Below are 14,877 nucleotides of genomic sequence, written 5' to 3'. Positions count from 1 at the left end.
GGTGTAGTTAGTGAGTTATGGTACAATTTAGGGTTTTTAAACTTTACAACTGTAGAATATGAAATCCTGCTGGTGCCAGCAATGTTGCTTTAGGGACTGTTCTGTAACATTTTCAAAGCTTCACAAGCTTTTAAGCCAAAAGCATGGTCAGTGTCTGCATATGTTGGTTCTGTTGTTTTATGGGTCAGATAAAATTTACTTTGTTTCCTTTCATGTTGTTTTGTACTTCTTAGGTATGAAATTATAGTTTACACTTATTTGTCAAACAGAGAAAAGTATCATATTCAATATTAAAAATAACTTGTCTAAAATAACATCGATAGGCTCTCAGTTATTTCCCCTTTAAATTTGTTTTCTTACAGCAAAGCAATTTTTTTTTTAAGGAATTGGAATTCCACAACCCAGAAAAAGAATTTACTAAAAATGTGGTCACTGAGAGACATGTCTAATCTTACATACTTTGTACATGCACCATATCAGAACTGTATTTGTATGAGCTTTGCATCTTAAGAATAAATGGGTTTTGTGTAAAGAATCTTTTATATGACCATGTTTCCACTCAAGGTTTGACTGAACATTGCTGGGATAAGCAGTTCCTGAATCAATTGGTCAGTTTATGTATAGCATATGACTCTTAGGATTTGAAAAATAGTATAATGTATTATAAATGAAAGTTGCTGTATTTTGTATAAAATTATAATTTAACTATTTTTGAGCTTATTTTGTTAAATTATATTTAGGCCTAATATGCCATTTGTTATGTTGCAAAAGTCTAAAGTTAATAGTATTATATGTGATAGTTTTTGGTAACCTATCCCTTCTAAAGGAAACAAAACTATATTTTTGTCTGACCCAGACTTGAGTTTAGAATTATTGTTCTGAATTTCATAAATATGGTGAGATAAAATGATCAATCCAAAATTAAGAGCTTTTACTTCAAGACACTGAGCTGGAAAGTTGGATGTGCAAAAAAATGTACAAACATTATAGAATGTTCCTTGCTGCAGATTAACTGCAGTAAACCATGTCTTTAGCTTCATTATGAAGATTGCTTCTTTCTTGCTGCAGAATAACGGTATGTATTCTCTCTCACTGCAGCTCCCAATGCTCTGTGTCTTAAAATCATTTAAGCCTTTAGCTTGCTTTGGGGAGTTAGTACAGGGGTAAGGAAGGCTTTGCCGGAAGAGCAATTGTAAATCACAAGACTTTTGCGCATAGTACGGTAGCCTCTTTAATGCGTAATAGCCTCTTTAATACAAAAAATTGATGGAAATGATTAAGTCACCTAAATAACTGTTAAACGCATGATGGATCTATTTTATGGCACTGTGTTTGACAGTTAAACATTCAGTAAACATCTAATTGACTGAAGCTTGAAATGTTCAAAATGCTCTAACCCTTGCTACAGAGTCTTTTCTGCAGCAAGTCAAGTATTGTGTGTGTTTTTTTTCCACCTGTAGCTTATCAGACCCGGTCCAAAGCCTTCTAGCAGAGGGGATTGATTCCTGTCAGGGGTTGCTGCCAAGACATCGGAAGGATTTTTGACCAAGGTTTTCAAAAGCTCAGTGTCACACCTGCCATATGATTAAGGAGGGATTTTGGATGCAGAGTCTAGCATTTATTGTCTTTTGTGTAGCTGTTTTGTTTGTTTTGTCTTTGTCTCTTCTGGAATTGAGCAGTGTTCACACTAATTTTTAAATGGTTGGGTGGATTATATTTTACATAACCATGTTAATTTAAATTAATATATTCCCATTAACTTTTAATCATAAAATAGTGTGGACACAGCATGTCTTCTAACTAGTGATTAACCCCTTAAAACTTGTAAAATACATTCATGTAGGATAAGAATTTGCATTTGTTTTTTTGTTTGTTTGTTTTTTGTTTTAAATAAAGTAACATTTTTGTTAACTGGGTACTAGGCAACAGCTGTGATTTTAGTTACAGTATTATCTAAGGGGTTAATCCACTTGATATATAAAATGGGTGCAAAAATCCACACTCTAAATTTACCAGAAATTTCCTACTTACTGTTCTAATTTGTTTTAAAATTGCAATAGGTGTCTTGGCATCTTTGAAATTGTGTCAATTAAAATTTCCAAAGTTAAGAATGCTCATGTGCAAAAAAAAATTACTTTAAATATTGGAGGAAATTATAAGTGAATTTATGTTAGAGATTCAGAAACATTTTTAGAAGGAGATTGCACATTGTCACCTATTTGCATTCTGGTTTTAGCAAATAATGTAAGTAAAAGACATGGAAAGAGGTTACTTCCACATGTTCTGTAACCTGCTTTTTGGGGAGTGGTGTTTTTGTTGTTCTCTTTTTTTTTCTTCCCTTTTTTACTACTTTAGTTAGCTGTGCTTTCCTTTGTTCCTTTTCCTTACTTCAGAATAGCCCATTTCTTAATGTTCAGTCTATTTCTGATTCAGTATTTAGTTCTTACCAATTTTGAGATTATTACTTTGAAATAATTACCATATTTATCTTTGATAATCTAAGTTGCTTCTACCATGTACTCTGAAAAATCTAGACATGTAATTATTTTAGGAATACAAACAAAGAATTGAAATCCAGACACGATACACTATCACTTTTTTTTTTTGACTATCACTTTTTAAAAAATGCTTAGTATGTCATCTACTCAAATTAAAGGCTTTATAATTTCTGAGTACTCTTGTAAAATAGACATTCCTAGTAAGTTGCCTGGAGTTGTGGTAGTACTCTTAAAACCATTTTTAACTTTTTCTTTTATCATATAATTCTTTCGTCTGTCATATTCATTTGGTATTGTTATTTACTACATAATATCCTAAATAACTAATAATTTTGGTGCTTTTTAATCAGAAGACAAATTCAAAGCTTACTTGCCTAATAATTTCCTGCTGTTTACAAAATTCGTAAAATACTGTTAAAATCAGCAAAAGTTGTGAATTTTATTGATTTAATTTATATTTACTCATGAGTAGTTTTAAAAATTTGCTGTTATTTGCATACACATTTACAAATAATGTTCCGGTGAATATAAAGCTGGCTTATCAACTACCTGTATGAATGTAAAGCTAATTTATTATCCTGGTAGTTTCAGATTCTCTGCTCAAGTTTACCTAGCTCATTTATGTTTTAATACAATAATCTGATCAAAATCAATTCATATAGCTGATTTTATACCTTAATAGACCCTACATAATTTTTCATTAAAACATTCTGCTTACTACATTTCTTCTATTTCTGTACTTACTATATTTAACCATTCTAGTTCCTATTGCCCTTTTCTTCTTTACTCATTGTTTCTGTAATTATTTGGAATACTTTAAGGGAACTTTTAATTTTAAAGCATATTTCATATTCCCTTAATAACTAAATCAGTTGAACTCTTAGAATACCTATTTTTTTCTGTCATTATTACTGTATTGGTCATTCCATATTTATCATTAATGCTTTGCTAAATTAGCTCCAGAATAACTTATGACCATTTAGAATACTGAACAATTGCAATAGTGTATTGTACATTCTCATTTATTAAGGTGGATTTTTGTGTTCCCTTTTGTCTTGTCGTCTTTGTGCTAGTGCACTGTGTCCGTAATCCTTCCTTTTAATTTTATTTTGGTGGGTAGGATTTATATTAGCAGAAATTATTATATCACTAAGTTAAATTTTTAATTATTATATCACTAAGATCCTTTTGATCTTCATATTGGATTATGTAAATTTGTTGGAAATAACTTCCCGGGCACATTAAAGTGCTAATAAACTCTCAAATGGCTCATGTGACACTGATGCTACATTAAGGAAGTGTCTTGCTCACCTGGTCAAACACCCATTCCTCACTGCATTTTGCCAATTCAATCCATTTTAGATGTAACCTCGGGTATGGTGAAAGACCCACCGGACGTCTTGGACAGGCAAAAATGCCTTGACGCTCTGGCTGCTCTACGCCACGCTAAGTGGTTCCAGGTTCGGAACATCATTTTACTTTTTTCTTGTAGCCTTATGAGAGAGTAGTTCAGTACATGTTTAACTGTGTTTAAACATTTCAAAAGCTTGTCCAAGCAATACTATTTTAAATTAAATCTCAGAAAATATGTTAACATAGAAAGCTGGATATGAAGATCTGCATATTGCAGTTACTCTTAATTTGACAATAAACTTAGGTCTGGGGGGTGTTTTGTAGTTTGGGTATTTTTTGTTTTTCTTTTTCTTTTTTCCAGTGGCTATATTTAAAGTTGACTTGTTTAGAAACATCACATGTTTATATTATATTCCATAAGGCTGCAGATTAACTTTGCTTTAAATAATGGAATATGTGTTTAAAGCTTTGTGTATAGTTTTAAGATTTTTTTCCCCCTCTTTCTCTAAGTTAATAAGTGTAGGGAGTGAAAGGTGAGGAAGAAGCTGTTTGGTTTAGTGACTTTGCAGTCATGCAAAGGCACAGAAGGGAAACCAAACAGATTTCCTTAACCTTTCAGTCCCTAGACAAACTTTTTAGCTCTTTACTTTTTCTTTTATTTCTAATGTAGGCAGATTTTTTTTTTTTTAGGTTTACTGTTTTAAATGAACACAGGTCAAGGTTCACAGGGGATCAAGAAAAATTATTCTTGTATAATCTGTTTACTTTGACCTAAAATACGAGCTTTAAAATACTAACCCTGGCATAAAATATTGCTGTAAATGGCAGCTCATTGAATCCAATTTTAAGTGTGGTTATTTTTGTTTTATTTTTATCTGAGCTTCCATTGAACAGTGGTATTTTAACTTTTTTTCATCAAGGGATATTTTTAATATTTCTAAGGTTAATTCAGTTGGTTTCTGTGTTGCTCTCAAGGCTAGAGCTAATGGTCTGCAATCCTGTGTGATTATCATACGTATTCTCCGAGACCTCTGTCAACGAGTGCCGACTTGGTCTGATTTTCCAAGCTGGGTGAGTAGCATGTAGCTGTAAGACATGTAAGACAAACATTTAGGAAACATTTTGCAGTTTTTAATAGTCTAAGTTTACATTTAATTTAAAACTTTTCCATTCCCTAAATATAATTTCTTTCCTTTTCTATTGAGAAATCTTAGGGATCTTAGAGGGCTTAATTTTCAGATAATTTCCTATTTAAAGAATTGTACTTGATATTTCCTTTTGTATTTTTTCTTTTTTCTGTTTTTCTTAGTGTTTATTAACTTCTCAAATAATAGTCATTAATTTTTTATATGCCATGGTAATAGATGAAAATGAACCATTAATCTTTTCACACAGTATTCTCTGTTGATGTTTTAATAACATACATCACTTCAAATTCAAAAATAATACATTATTCAAAAACAATGCACAAAGATAAAGGTACAGAATAGTGAGAGTCATCTCATCTTAACAGTTTGTTGTGATTTCTTCCCCCACCCAAAAAAAAAAAATGCATGTGTGCATATATATCTCATGTAATTTTTGTGTGTTTGTAAAATATCCCATTGATGTTTGGACCTTTTTAGTTTCTGAATAGCAACAATTCAGATAGAGAGGGACTCACTCAAAAATATAGTTAAACATTGATTCCATCATTGTATTAGTTGAGACTTGAATAGCCGGAGTGCTGGATTCTTTATTCTCTACCCCCTCACAGGAGTTCTGCTATTTATATTGTTTGCATCTTAACAAAATATATCCTGGAGCTCTTTGAGAAGGAAGAGCACAATCAAATCTAACTTATTCTTTGTGTTGACTACATAGTACTCCCTCTGCATGGACATGTCATAATTTATTTAACTGGTGTCCATTTAATGGACATTTGGGTTATTTATGTTCTTTAGATATGCAGTTTCCATCATATATAAGATTGTCAAGCTTTTATATTATATATGTGTGATTAATTGCTAGAGCTGGAATTCAAGGTCAAAAACATGCTAAATTGATAATTAAAATAATCAAAAAGCTAGATAGTGCAAAACTGTTACACTGATCACTCACTTACAACCCTCACTAACTCTGGGATATCACCATGCTTCTTAACAATATGACAGGTAAATAATGGTGTTTCATAATTTTTGCTAGATAAAAATTTTGGTTTTCACACATTCTAATCCATTAATCTTTCATGACCTTAAGCTTTGTATTCTACTTATAAAATGTTCTCATAATTTGTTATGAAGTAGTTCATACATGTTTTCTTTTTATAGCTTTTTCTTATTTCTTATAAACACATAGCAAAAACTCCTGAAAGGGGCCTCCCAGGTGGACAAAGGGTTAAGACACAACTTTTGTAGCTGTCCACAGCCTCTGCATCACGAGTTCAATCCCCGGCTGGCCAGGGAGCAACCCTCATGGAGCAGCAGACCTCTCCTGACTCATCCGCAGCTCCCCTCAGCAGTGTACTTAGTTCAGTCTGCCTGTTCTGTTCCCCACTCTGTCTCTGGTAAATCCTCTCACCACCCCCCCCCCCACACCTCTGGGCTGTACCCCAGCTCTTGTATGCATAAAAAAATAAATTTTTTTTTCTTTTTTTTTTTTTTGGTGGGACCCTCACCAGCCAGGGAACAAATCGTCGCTGCAGAGGCTGCGGGCAGCCTCGCAGCCCAACGCACAACTGCTGCGCCACCAGGGGAGGCCCAATGAATAAATCTTTAAAAAAAAAAAAAAACTGAAAGGATACTCTGCCTTAAAATAACAGTTATCAGGAATGGGATAAAAGGATGGTGTAGAGATCTATAGTATTTATTTTATAAGGATAACCTCCACATATTACTTGCATAATTACAACTTGATTAAGGAATCATAAGTGGACCAAAAATGGATCCAATGTCTGTTTTTTTTTTTTTTCAGGCCAGTTGCCATCAGTTATTCCAGTACTATTACACAAGATATTTAAGGGTATCTGTTCTTTCAGTCTCCCAGTTTGAATTTCTCATCATCATCATAAACCAGTGGCTCTCAACTATGGGTGGTTTTGTGTTCCAGCAGGCATTTGGCAGTATCTTGAGGCCTTTTTGGTTGTCAAAACTGGGCATCTATCAGAAGCCAGCATGCTGCTAAATATCTACAACATACAGGAAATCACTCCCTGCAACAAAGTTGTCTTTTTTTTTTTTTTTTTAAAGATCTATTTATTTAGTTATTTATATAAGCACCGGGTACAGTCAGAAGCGCGGGAGGGTGAGAGAATTCACCAGAGCCAGAGCAGGGAGCAGAGCAGGCAGAAGGACCGAAGTACACTGCTGAGGGGAGCAGCGGGCGGCAAGAGAGGTCTGCACGCCATGTGGGACCCTCCTCCGGTGGCAGGGGAGCAGCCGGGGATCGAACCAGCGCTGCAGAGGCTGCGGGCAGCTTCGCAACCCAGCGCTCAACCACTGCGCCACCAGGCAGGCCCGTCTTTTTTTTTTTTTTAAAGATGTATTTATTTATTTATGCATACAAGGCCGGAGGGGGGATGGGTTGAGAGAATTCACCAGAGATAGAGTGGGGAGCAGAACAAATGGACTGACTGCAATACTTTGCTGAGGGGAGCAGCAGGCGAGACAGGAGAGGTCTGCTACGCCATGTGAGTCAGCTCCCTGGCTGGCCAGGAATTGAGCTCATGTTGCTGCAGTGGCTGCTGATAGCTTCATAGTGCTGTGACTTAACCCTTTGCGCCACCAGGGAGGCCCTACCACAAAGTCTTACTGATGCCAAAGTGTCAGTAGCACTAAGGTTGAAAAGTCCTGTCATAAACAAAAGTTCCTTTTTTGTGTGTGGTCTTATTTCTGTCATCACCTGTCTTTCCTTCATTGGTTTTCTTCTTTAGTACTAAATTGTTTTAAAATTTTGATTATCTTTTCTTAATCACAGTTCACCCTCTCCATTCTTTACCCCCAGTTATAAACACTGTCTAGCACTAAAGATACTTTTGCTTTTTTCCTGTTTGTTTGGTTTCTTTCACATGAAGTTTACTACCCTTTTGTTCAGTTTTGCTGAAGGTTTTTTGTTGTTCTTTAAGTAGTACTGCATTGAATTAACCAGACTAATTGTCACTTTTATAATAAACTAATTCTTCTTAGCCAGGAATGTAAGATGTGTTACCTATAGAATTAAATTTATGCATCCATTTAGATTTTAGTAGGTTCTATGCCTATAAGTTGTTTTGGTTGTTAGTACTTTTAGAGTTTTCCTTATGTTGTTTTATCTGGTTATTGTTTTTGTATAGAATATCAATTGACTTTGAATATAAATTTTGTAATGAGTCACTGCATTTTTTTATTTAGATAGTTTTTTTCTTATATCATCTGTACAAATGATATTTTGCTTTCCTTTTTTAAAAGATTTATTAATTTATGCATACAAGAATTGGGGTACAGGCCAGAGGTGCGAGGGGGTGAGAGGATTCATAGAGACAGAGTGGGGAACAGAACAGGCAGACTGACTGAAATACACTGCTGAAGGGAGCAGCGGGCAAGACAGGAGAGGTCTGCTGTGCCATGTGGGTAGCTCCCTGCCCAGCCAGTGAGCAAAGTCATGTGATACTGCAGAGGCTGCAGATAGCTTCATAGTGCTGTGCTTAACCCCTTACACCATCACGGAGGCCCCTGCTTTCCTTTTTCTAATTTAGTTGCTAATTCTGGAACAAGTGTAGAATAACAAAAATAATACTTCATCAATGTGTTATATTCCTAATCTATTACAAATGCCTTTAGTGTGTAAGCTATATTTAGTGTGATGATACATCACCCCTTCGAGACATTTGTCATGTTCTAGAAGTATTGCTCTCTTCCTACTTTACTAAATTTTTGAATCAAGAATGGTATTGAGAGGGCCTCCCCGGTGGCGCAGCGGTTGAGCGCTGGGTTGCGAAGCTGCCCGCGGCCCCTGCGGCGCCGGTTCAATCCCCGGCTGCTCCCCGGCCACCAGAGGAGGGTCCCACATGGCGCGCAGACCTCTCCTGCTGCCCGCTGCTCCCCTCAGCAGTGTACTTCGGTCCTTCTGCCTGCTCTGCTCCCTGCTCTGGCTCTGGTGAATTCTCTCACCCTCCCGCGCTTCTGACTGTAGCCAGTGCTTGTATAAACAAACAAGCAAATAAATAAATCTTTAAAAAAAAAAAAAAAAAGAATGGTATTGAGAGCCTCCCTGGTGGTGCAGTGGGTTGAGCGCAATGCTGTGGTGCAGCCTCTACAGCTCATGTTAGATTCCTGGCTGGCCAAGGAGAAACCCACATGGTGGGGCAGACCTCTACTGCCTAGCCCACTGCTCCCCTCAGCAGTGCTTTCGGTCTGTCTGCCTGTTCTGCTCCCCACTCTGTGTCTGGTGAATCCTCTTAACCCTCCCGTGCCTCTGGCCTGTACCCCAGCTATTGTATAAAAAAATAAAAAAAGAATGGTATTGAACTTTAAGATAATTTTTCAGTTTATTGCGTGCATGTATAGTTTTTTTCCCAAGCTGTTAATATGTATTACAGACACAGGTTTAATCATAGGGAGCTATTTGCATTCCACACATATGAGAGTAATCCTTTTTATAAGACTTTTATTTATTTTGCATAGAAGAGCTGGGTGTAGGCCAGAGGTACCGGGGTTGAGAGGATTCACCAGAGACATAATGGGGAGCAGAACAGGCTGATTCACTGAAATACACACTGCTAAGGAGAGGTCTGCTGCGCCATGTGGGTTAACTCCCTTGCTATGGGTTGAACTCAGCACTGAGACTTAATACCTGAGCTACCAGGGAGGCCCAGAGAATAACCTTAATGACCAATGTTGTTAACTTTGCCTTTCACTATTTATTAAATAACGTAGGTGCTTTTTTGTTCTTTGTCTAAAACTAAAAAACAGTTTGTAGCATCAAAAATGTTCCTTGGCATTTTATAAAATTCATGTTCTACTCCTTTTTAAAGGGGTAGCACTTTCTCAATTTCTTCTATTGTAAAGTATTAGTAATTTTTCTTTTTCCTGGAGTTAATTTTGGCAATTTATATTTCCTAGAAATGGCCAGAGTTTTTATAATCTAGTCTTGCTTGCTTGTTTTTTAAATACCTATAGCATATTTTTTTTTTTTGCTTTTTATTCTTTCTTGTTTGACTAGACTAGCTAGTAACAGCAAATGCCATATAGAAACAAAATGATAATGAGTGTTTAAGTATATGATTGGAATTCACTAAATTCTTTTTTTAAAAAGATTTATTTCTTTATGGATACAAGAGCTGGGGTGTGGGCTAGAGGTGTGGAGGGAGGGGGTTGAGAGGATTCATCACAGACAGAGTGGGGAGCAGAACTTTTGGGTCTAGTGAAATATACTGCTGAAGGGAGCGGTGGACGAGACAGGAGAGGTCTGCTGTGCCTGTGTGTTAGCTCCCTGGACAGGGATTGAACTTGTGCTGCATTGACTGCCTATAGCTTCATAGTGCTGAGACTTAACCCTTTGTTCCACCAGAGAGGCTGGAATTCATTAAATTCTTAATATATTTTATATATATTTTTTTTTAATAGAGGCATGCTTTATTTTTATTTGTTTGCTGGTTTGTTTGTTTTGTTTTTGTTTATACATGCACTGGGTACAGTCAGAAGTGCGGGAGGGTGAGAGAATTCACCAGAGCCAGAGCGGGGACCAGAGCAGGCAGAAGGACCGAAGTACACTGCTGAGGGGAGCAGCGGGCGGCAGGAGAGGTCTGCGCGCCATGTGGGACCCTCCTCCCGTGGCCAGGGAGCAGCTGGGGATCGAACCGGCACCGCAGAGGTCGCGGGCAGCTTCGCAACCCAGCGCTCAACCGCTGCGCCACTGGGGAGGCCCAAATTCTTAATATATTTTAAATATAAAAATGTATAAGCATTATACATCATCATTCTGTTTCTTTTTATCATCATCATTCTGTTTCTTTTCTTCTATTTCTCGCATTCTAACTTCCATCCTTTTACCTTAAGTGTCCTTTAGGCTTTTTCTGTCAGAATGTCTAAGCTTTCAGTACTTATAAGAATAGATTCTCAGACTTTTTTCTGGGTTAGTCTTAGGTCTGGAGATCCAGTATTATTAATGGTTCTGTCCTGTCCCTCCACCTTATTTTTCCTCTTTATGACTAAGAGCCCTCAACTTCAAAGTTGCTCTCGCCTTTCGTTGTGCAGACCAGTAAATACTGAGTGAAAGGAGAGATTGCAGAGGTCTAAAGTAGTTAAGTAATCGAGGGGGCGGTAAGGTTATGGCTAGTAAATGATGGGAGAGTGGGTAAGGGGTGTAAACAAAGCTTTACAGACTGATTTTATTTTTAATTACTTATACATAACAAAAACTACACCAATATTTGGGTACTTTAAAACACACAAAATGTCAGTATTTTGACATTGAAAAAATCAGTCCTAGTACTATAGAACATAGTGGTTTGTCCATTTTATTCATCTCCCCAAAGGATCAACTCGTTCAATAAATGCTGCTGGGAAAATTGAGCTACCACGTGCAAAAGAATGAAATTAGACACTGTCTCACCCCACACATGAAAATCGACTCAAAATGGTTGAAAGACTTGACTGTAAGACCTAAAACCATAAAATACATAGAAGAAAATACAGGCAAAACATTCTATGACTTAAACTTCAGAAATATCTTTGCAGATTTGTTCCCAGCAGCAAAGAAAATGAGTAAACAAATTATACTACATCACTAAAAAGCTTCTTTATAACAAGAGACTAACAAAAATGGAAGAGATACACTACCAAAAGGGAGAAAATATTTGCTCACCATACATCTGAAAGAGACTGATACTGAAGATCTGAAAGAGCTCATATAACTAAAAAGAAAACAACCCAATCAAAAAATGGTGAGAAGAGCTGAATAGACATTTCGCCAAGGAAGACATACACAGATGGCCGACAGTCACATGAAAATTGGTTCATCATTGATCAGTGGGGAAATGCAAATCAAAACCACAATGAGACACCACCACATACTACCAGGAATGGCCCATATAAAAAAGACCAAAAATAACAGTTGCTGGCAAGGGTGTGAAGAAAAAGGAATCCACTTATTGGTGGGTTCCCACCAATAATTCCCACTTATTGGTGGGAATGTAGGCTGGTGCAACCACAGTGTGGAGGTTCCTCAGGAGACTAAAAATTAAGCTGCCATACAAGCCAGCAATTCTGTTCTTACGTATCTATCCAAAGTACACAAAAACTAATTCTAAAGGAAACCTGCATGCTTTTGTTTATTGCAGCAGTATTTATAATAGCCATGATTCGGAAACAACCTAAAAACCCAAAAACAGATGAGTGAATCAAGAAGATGTGGATATATGTGCAGTGGAATATTACTCAGCAATCAAAAAGGATAAACTCATATCTTTGCAGCAACATGGATAGAGCTGAAAGGGATTACGATAAGTGAAATAAGCCAGAAAGAGAAAGATAAATACTGGATAGTGTCACTTATATCTGGACTGCAGAGAAACCAAACAAAGGGTCAGACAAAGACAAACTTTAAAACCACCCCTTGAAAGCTTACCATCCATCGCAGGTGTCCAGGCAGGGAGGGGGAAGCAAGAACACAGTGGACTGTGGTGGAAGAGACTATGTGTACTTTGGTGGTGAGAGTTACAGTGACCACTCCTGAAATGAGAAGTTCTATATTGTCAAAATACTAACAGTGATGTAAAACAATGGCACTTTATTAAAATGATTTCTCCTAAATATGCTGTACTTTATGATGTGCCTTCCATTGGTACACTTCAGATTTCAGGTTTCAAATGCAGGATGGCTTTAGAGACTTTTCCTTGAGAATCTGTTCCATTTGTTTCCTGAGCCAAGTCACCATTTCTTTTCAGGTACTTCTCTTTCCTTGAACCAAGAAAGAGTTTTGAGTATGTGACTCTACTTTGGGACCTATCTGTTGAGAGTTCACAGCCATCTTTGGTATTTTCCCCACCTCTTACGTCTTTGTTTTGTTTTTTAAAGATTTAATTATTTATACATAACAAGAGCTGGGGTGTAGGCCTAGGGGGTACAGTGAGAGGATTCACCAGAGACAGAGTGGGGAGCAGTATAGGCAGATTGACTGAAATACACTGCTGAGGGGAGCAATGGGCAAGACAGGAGAGGTCTGCTGTGCCATGTGGGTTAGCTCCCTGGCCATGGATTGAACTCCTGCTTCAATGGCTGCTGATAACTTCATAGTGCTGGGACTTACCACATTACACCACCAGAGAGGCCCCCATGTCATGTGTCTTTGAAAGATAGTTCCTTATTTCTTTTATCTGCCAGATGTGTTTTATTAGATGTAATTCCTCATTTTCATGAAGAGTCTTCAAGATGGTAAATTCTATTGCTTATCCTTTCTGTGGTGAAATTGAAAGATGTCAGAAGGTATCTTTCTATTTAGGAAAATTTCTTCTCTTGGGACTGCCTACATGATTTGTTCTTACTCTTCTTGAGTTGGGTGGTTATTGGTGAGATTTTTGGACTTTTTTTCATTCAACTGCCAATCCCACCCCCATCTTCTCTAAAGCACCAAATTAGGAACAACATGAATGGTTGTCCCAGCCACAGAGTTTCTTGCCAATCTCTTTCACTGGCCTTTTTTCTGTTCGGTTTGAAGATAATATATTTTTGCTTGGGCAGTGGTAATTTGCATTATAACATTTCTTAATCCTAATTATATTTTTTGGTGCAAAACATGTTGAAAGTTGTCTTTGTACTATCTCCTTAAGCAGAGGTAACTTCCCAATTTTTTTAAAAAAAGATTTATTTATTTATGCATACAAGAACTGAGGTACAGGCCAGAGGTGCCGGGGGTGAGAGGATTCGCCAGAGGCAGAGTGGGGAACAGAACAAGCAGACAGACTGAAATACACTGCTGTCGGAAGCAGCGGGTGAGACAGGAGAGGTCTGCTGTGCCATGTGGGTAGCTCCCTGGTCCGGGATTGAACTCGTGCTGCAGTGGCTGCAGATAGCATCATAGGTTGTATCTTAGACCCTTGCACCACCAGGGAGGCCTAACTTCTTAATGTTTAAAAGAAATTTGAATTTTTTATGAACTTTATTGTCTTCAATTTTGTTTAGCATTCAGATGGATTACACTGTGAATAATACTTTTAAGTAATAATACCTGTTTTAGGCTTTAGTACTACTCCATTGAGTACTGAAAACAGTACTTACCCTTCCAGTCATTCTTTTGTCTGAATCCATTGTGATGAAGTAAAAAAAATAGGTAGAATTCTACTCTAATAAGGATGATCTGACATCAGGATTTCCTATAGATTCTAAACCTCAGTTAGAATGATATACCAGTTATAATTTACATAAGACATACAGTTAATGTTCAATATTGTATTTTATTTCTACATAGTTTATGTTAGAGTGTTAGAGGAGTATTTTTAAAAAAGAATAAGCTGTCACAACATAGATGAACCTCCAAGATACTATGCTAAGTGAAGAGAGCCAGCCACAAAAGATCACATTATATGATTGCATTTGTTTGAAATATCCCAAATGTAGATTGGTGGTTGCCAGAGACTTAGAGGGAGAAGGGACTAGGAAGAAACTGCTTAATGTGGGGATTTTACATTGGAGTAATGGAAATGTTTTGAACTAGAGGTAGTAGATACACAACTTAATAAAAGTACTAAATGCCACTGAAATACTCACTTTAGTTAATCTTATGTTGTATTTTATTTTTACTTTTTTTTTGAAGAATGACTATCATGTAAAGTACACTTTTTTACCAAGAAAAGACCAAGAGAACTTCCATAATTACACTTTCCGTTCAGGGTCCTCCCTGTTGGTGCAAAGGGTTGAGCATCAGCACTCTGAGACAATCCACAACTACCGCAGTGCAAGTTCGATCCCTGGCTGGAGATATGACCCACATGGCGCAGCAGACCTCTCCTGTCTTGCCCACTGATCCCCTCAGTAGTGTATTTCAGTCAGTCCGCCTTTTAAAAAAATTATAC

At 37.0% G+C, this 14,877-nt stretch overlaps 1 protein-coding gene across 2 annotated transcripts in view; it reads left to right on the top strand.

Annotated features, from left to right (window-relative positions):
- ZFR (zinc finger RNA binding protein) overlaps positions 1 to 14,877 on the top strand; it is a gene marked incomplete at both ends in the record, with an annotated part of 81,523 nt that overhangs the window by 58,470 nt on the left and 8,176 nt on the right. For both annotated transcript variants that reach the window (XM_084233158.1, XM_084233157.1), the window contains 2 exons: positions 3,861 to 3,958; positions 4,827 to 4,922. In XM_084233158.1, the coding sequence (XP_084089284.1) occupies positions 3,861 to 3,958; positions 4,827 to 4,922 (194 nt within the window). The remainder of the gene's footprint in view (positions 1 to 3,860; positions 3,959 to 4,826; positions 4,923 to 14,877) is intronic.

The sequence above is a fragment of the Talpa europaea genome, assembly GCF_964194135.1.
Source record: "Talpa europaea genome assembly, chromosome: 5".
Lineage (NCBI taxonomy): Eukaryota > Metazoa > Chordata > Mammalia > Eulipotyphla > Talpidae > Talpa > Talpa europaea.
Note: the sequence above shows the minus strand (reverse complement) of the source record. Positions and strands in the feature narration are given on the sequence as shown.